At 55.0% G+C, this 5,918-nt stretch overlaps 1 protein-coding gene across 1 annotated transcript; it reads left to right on the top strand.

Annotated features, from left to right (window-relative positions):
- The first annotated feature begins 883 nt into the window (after window positions 1-883).
- SRXN1 (sulfiredoxin 1) lies at window positions 884-5,680 on the top strand. The gene is made up of 2 exons (XM_055307628.1): window positions 884-1,132; window positions 5,187-5,680. Exons 1-2 carry the CDS (start codon window positions 905-907, stop codon window positions 5,388-5,390), a joined length of 432 nt encoding a protein of 143 aa, XP_055163603.1. The 5' UTR covers window positions 884-904; the 3' UTR covers window positions 5,391-5,680.
- The last annotated feature ends 238 nt before the right edge of the window (window positions 5,681-5,918 follow it).

The raw sequence follows: 5,918 nt of genomic DNA, 5'->3' as shown, positions 1-5,918 counted from the left end.
AGCCCAGTTCTGGCCCTCACACCTATGTCTTGGTGGTGCTGTGAGGATGTGAGGAAACAGTCAGTGTGCATGTTTAGGGCAGTGCCCACACATTGCCAGCAGCTTTCTAGAAGGCTCCTTGCGACAGTCCTGAACAGAGGCAGCCAGCAGTGAGGCACAGAATGTACTCGGGAGTGCGGTCCGAGCCTGGATTTGAACCCTAGCTCAGCCACTTACTAGCTCCGTGACCTTGGGCAAATCACTTAAAGCTCACCGTGCCTCAGTCTTCTCATCTGTAAAGAGGGGAAATCATCACACTTATGTTGCGGGGTTGTTCGGAGACTGAAATAAGTTAATCTACCCGCAGGGTGTTCAGAGCGGTGCCCGGCAGCACCGGATCCGTAGTTTTACTCCCGGGGGTACTGGTATCACCTCCTTGGCCCTTGCGGCTCGGGCTCGGGCTCGGGCTCCGACGGGCAGGCGGGGCAGCCGAGCACGGCCGCTTCTGCCGACTCATCCTCGCTCGGCAGGTCCGGCCGCCCCTCGTCCCCGCCCCCCCCGCCCGCCGCGGGCCTGAGTCACCCCGGCCCGTGCGTCAGCCGCGCCCCTCCCGCCCCGCGACCTGCAGACTCACCCTGAGTCAGCCCGCCCGGGCGCTTCCACTCGGGGACGCGGCGCGGCGGAGGGGAGGCGGAGGGGAGGCTGCGGGGCGCCCCCCGGCGGACGGCCCGAGTCCCGCGGGGCCGCAGCGCGCGGCGAGCGGAGAGCGCGGGGCCGGACCACTGCGGGGCGGGGAGACGCGCGCCCGCCTCCGCCCCCCCCGCCCCCCCCCGCTCCCGCCCCCGCCGCCCGCGCGGAGTGGTACGGCCCGGCCGGGGTTAAAGCTCGCGGGCGACGCGGCGGCGGCGGCGGCGGTGCGGGCGCCATGGGGCTGCGCGCGGGAGGAGCGCTGGGCAGGGCCGGGGCCGGGGCCGGGGCCGGGGTCCGCCGGGGGGCGCCTGGGGGCCCCGGGCCGAGCGGCGGCGCGCAGGGCGGCAGCATCCACTCGGGCTGCATCGCGGCGGTGCACAACGTGCCGCTGAGCGTGCTCATCCGGCCACTGCCGTCCGTGCTGGACCCGGCCAAGGTGCAGAGCCTCGTGGACACGATCCGGGTGAGGCCCGGGGAGGCGGCCGGAGGGAGGGCTCCGCAGGAGGGAAGTCACGGTGGACGCCACACCGGGCTGGCTCCAGGCTCCGCCCGAACCTGGCATTTGCTGTGTGACCTTGAGTAAGGGGCTGGGCCTCTCTGGGCCTCTGGGCCCTCCTTCGAGCGAGGAGGAGGTGGGGCGAGATCATGAAAATAACGATCGCTCCCTCTTTATAAAGATAGCACTTGCAGTGCCCAGGAGCTGTTTCAAGTGCCTAAGCTTTGTGCCAGCCCTGTGAGGTAGATGCTACTACTGTTCCTCTTTTACAGATGAGGACACGGAGGCACAGGAGGATTTTTTTTTTTTTTTTAAGTTACTTGTCCAGGGTCAGGCACTTTGAAAGTGGCACAGACCGGCCCCAGTGCCCAGCAACATGGCCCCCACACTCTGAGTTAAGCTGTGCTGTCACTATGGCTGTCACTATGGCTCTCACTATGGCTGTCACAGTCAGGGGACTGGACATGTCATGTCTGCTGGTTGGCCCTCGTTTGAACTGGGACCAGGAGAGGACAGGGGCCAGCCCCATCATTGAGGGAGGGGAAGTGATCCTGGCAGGAACTTTGGGGGAGGGGGAAACGTGTGTATCAGGTTAGGCCTGCATGGCATCATGTCACCTTTCCTCATCAGACCTTTGGAAGGTGACCTCATGAGACTCCATGGCCCCACCAGACAGCTCTACAACTCCCCGGAATGGCGTTCAGCCCTAGAGTTTGCACTACTGTTCCTTCTCCCAGGAACTGCTTCCCCAGATAGCCAGAAGGCCTGCTCCCTCTCTTGATTCAGGCCTTTGCACGTCTCTGCCCTTGCTAACACAGCCCTGGTCTTCCAGGATTTACTCTTAACCTGAGGTATTTCTCCATAAATCACTTCTGTCCACCTGACTTATTTTATATGTTTATTTGTGTTTTATTGTCTGTCTTTCCCACCTCATGTAAACTGCACTAGAGCAGGGACTATGTCATATCTTGGCTGTTTCCTTAACACTAGCATAGTGCCTGGCTCTGAGGATCTAACCTTGTATGCGTGCTCCCACCTCTGGGCCTTTCCACAGGCTTTTTTCCCCTGCCAGGAACTCTTCCATCTCTTCTTTACTTTTACTAACTCCTTGGTTTCAAGGGCGACACCTGATGTCTTGCCTGATGCCCCCTGCTGGGTGAGTGGCCTCCTCTGGACCCCCAGACACCTGCATGCTCCAATCCCACTGGTTTTTGTTTTTTAAGATTTAATTTATTTATTTAACAGATAGAGAGTGAGCAGGACCAGGGGGAATAGCAGAGGGAGAGGGCTGGATCCCAGGACCTTAGGACCATGACCTGAGACAAAGGCAGGTGCCTAACTGAGCCACTCAGGCACCCCACACACACACTAGATTTTTTTTTTTTTTTTTTTTTTATGATAGTCACAGAGAGAGAGAGAGAGAGGCAGAGACACAGGCAGAGGGAGAAGCAGGCTCCATGCACCGGGAGCCCGACGTGGGATTCGATCCCGGGTCTCCAGGATCGCGCCCTGGGCCAAAGGCAGGCGCCAAACCGCTGCGCCACCCAGGGATCCCCACACACTAGATTTTAATGGCCTTTTTAGACATCTGTCTTCCATGCTAGAACCATATGCTCTGTGAGGGCAAGCCAGTCTTTGCTTACCATATGTATTCCTTTTCTATGGCAACTGTAACGAGTTACCGGGAACTTAGGGGCTTAAAACAATACAAACTTATTATTTCATAGTTCTGCAGTTCAGAAGTCCAAAAATGGATCTCAGTGGATTAAAATCAAGGTGTCAGCAGGTCTACATTCCTCCCAGAGGCTCTTGGGGAGAATCCCTTTCTTTGCCTTTCCCAGCTTCTTGAGGCCACCCATCTTCTTTGGCTCATGGCTTCTTTCCCCCGTCTTCAGAGCCAGCAACATCAGAGCTCCCTTTTGCCTTTCTCTTCCACTTTCAAGGACACCAGTGATTACGTTCAACCCATCTGGATAATCCAGAATCATCTCTCCATCTCAGGATCCTTAACTTCATTCCATCTGCAAAGTCCCTTTTGCCAGCTCCAGGGACTAGGACATGAACGTCTTTGGGGGCTATGTCTGCCCACCCCGTATTGTGTCCCCAATGTACAGCACAAGGCCTGCCCGACATCCTGCCTCTCATTAGTGCCCCACTGCCGGGCAGGCTGGACTCTGCTTCATGTGTATCCACTCTGTGACTTTTCATCTGCAGCCCTCTAGAGCATCCTCTCCCATTTTATAGATGAGGAATGGTGCTCTCAGAGATGAGGCCATTTGCTTTGGGTGCCCCAGCAGCTCAGTGGAGGAGCTAAAATTCAGATTCAGGTTTTTTGGGTTCCAGAGCCCCAGCCTGTAACTGCTGGGCCTTACTGCTTACTAATCATTTCTGGAATAAATGGGTAAATGAATCCACCAAATAAACATAATAAAAGAGAACCCATAGGCCAGTGGCAGGAGGCCTTCCAGGCAGCTCACACCTACCATGGTCTCCCCACTGAGCTCTGTCCCCCGCCCCTTAGTTCAGGCTTTCCCTACTTAGAGGACAACTCACTCTGCAACTGGCTGCTAAAGCACCTAGCAGAAAGTCAACTTGGATTCTCTTCCCTCTCCTCACATTCATCCCTTCTGCCAGTCTCCTCCAATCTGCTCCATGTCCCGAACCTGTCTGCCTTTCCCTGTCCTATCTACGTCCTCATCCAGACCAGTGCCTTCTGCTGGATACCTGCTAAGGCCTCACCTCGGTTTTCCCTTTGTCCACCCCACTGAGCCTGCTCTCTTGTGACCACTTTCTAGAAGGGTCACCAAATCATGTCACCCTCCATTGTTTAAAACACCCCAGGGCAGCCCGGTGGCTCAGCAGTTTATCACCGCCTTCAGCCCAGGGCATGATCCTGGAGACCTGGGATCGAGTCCCACTTCAGGCTCCCTGCATGACACCTGCTTCTCCCTCTGCCTGTGTCTCTGACTCTCTCTCTCTCTCTCTCTGTGTCTCTCATGAATAAATAAAATCTTTAAAAAAAATAACAGCAACACTCCAAGGTTCCCCGCTCCTCTTAGAAACCAACCTGCACAGTCTGGCTCCTGCTGACCTCTCTGACCTCTTGTATTCCTCAGCTTCGAGTCCAGTCTGATCACACTGGCCTCCTTGCCTTGCCATCAGCACGGTGAACTTGTTCTGACCTCAGGTCTTTGCATTTGCTGTTCCCTCTGCCTGGAATCCTCTTCCCTCCAGGAATACAGAGCATATATTATTGAGCACTTTCTATGTGACAAGCATTGTTTGGAGTGCTTTACATACGTTAGCTCATTTAACTCAACAGCTCTATGACATGGGTCTCTTGTCTTTGTCCCTGTTTGATAGACAGGGCTGCTGAGGCACAGAGATTAAGTGTCTAAGATCATGTGCCAGTGAAGGAGCAGAGCTGAGATTTGAACCCAGGCTGTCAGGCTCTGACTCTAAACTATTCCACCTGTCCCTCTTCCCACATCGACTCCTCTGTGTTCAGTCTCTGCTCCCTTGTTGCCTCAGAGAGACCTCATGGACACCCATCCCTGGCCTGTCAACCCGTGTTTTTGTCCTCATAGCATGGATCACTCCAACTCTCACTTTTTTCATTCCATCCGCCCCACTGGACTGGAACCCCATGAAGGCAGGGGCTGTGCCTGTCCCATTCTGGTTGTAGTTTATTCCCAGAGTCTCAAACAGGGCCAAATAGATAGTGTGTATGTGGTATATTAATAAACCGATAAATGTTTAACAACCTGGTCTCTAGAGGGGGAAAGCCCTGATTTGTAGCATCTGCTCATTTCCCTGATGGAAATCACCATGGCTGATTTTCAAGCTACCAAGTTGATGACAACTGGCTCACAAAATTCCTGAATATTTAACAGTTGTCTCTCACAAGCCAGCATGAGCCAGTGTGAGTACGCTGTAGGAGCTCAGCACAGGTTCATAGAGTCTGCTCTGCAAACTGTCACGCATTGTGCCATGCTCACTGACAATGTCCCCTCTTCTCCAGGAGGATCCAGACAGCGTTCCCCCTATTGACGTCCTCTGGATCAAAGGGGCCCAGGGTGGTGACTACTTCTACTCCTTTGGGGGCTGCCACCGCTATGCAGCGTACCAACAGCTGCAGCGAGAGACCATCCCTGCCAAGCTTGTCCGGTCCACCCTCTCGGACCTAAGGGTGTACCTGGGCGCTTCCACACCAGACTTACAATAGCAACCTCCTCGGCACCATGAGCCCAGAAGACACACCTGGTTTCCAGTGGGCTGGACCATGCAGAAAGCAATCGGGTGCATTCTCCTGTGCCTAGGCAGAGGTCTGACTCTGAGCACCTGTTCCACTAGCTGCAAGACCTTGGACTCATCACTAAACCATGTGGGAGCAACAGATCCCACTGCTGCAGAAATGGGGTCATGTCTTTGCTCTCGAGATACTCTTGAGAGAATAAAATGGAAAAGGAGGTGGCTTTGGAGAGCCACATGCTCCTGGCTCCAGATTCTCAAGGATGAGCCTCCTACATTTTTGTCTGTGTATTTCCCATTCGGCTGCAAGTAAAGGAAAGCCTAGGCTACAGTGGCTTAAACAAAGCGAAGTTTGTCCACATAGTGAATTCTGGAGACAAGTGGTATTGGTTCAGTACCCCAGCGAAGGTGGGGGCTCACATCCCTGATTCCTTTTGGCCTTTCCCTCATTGCTTGTTACGTAATGGCCAAAGATGGCTGCTATACCTCCAGGAATCGTGGT

This window comes from Nyctereutes procyonoides, unplaced genomic scaffold (assembly GCF_905146905.1).
Source record: "Nyctereutes procyonoides isolate TBG_1078 unplaced genomic scaffold, NYPRO_anot_genome, whole genome shotgun sequence".
Taxonomy (NCBI): Eukaryota; Metazoa; Chordata; class Mammalia; order Carnivora; family Canidae; genus Nyctereutes; species Nyctereutes procyonoides.
Note: the sequence above shows the minus strand (reverse complement) of the source record. Positions and strands in the feature narration are given on the sequence as shown.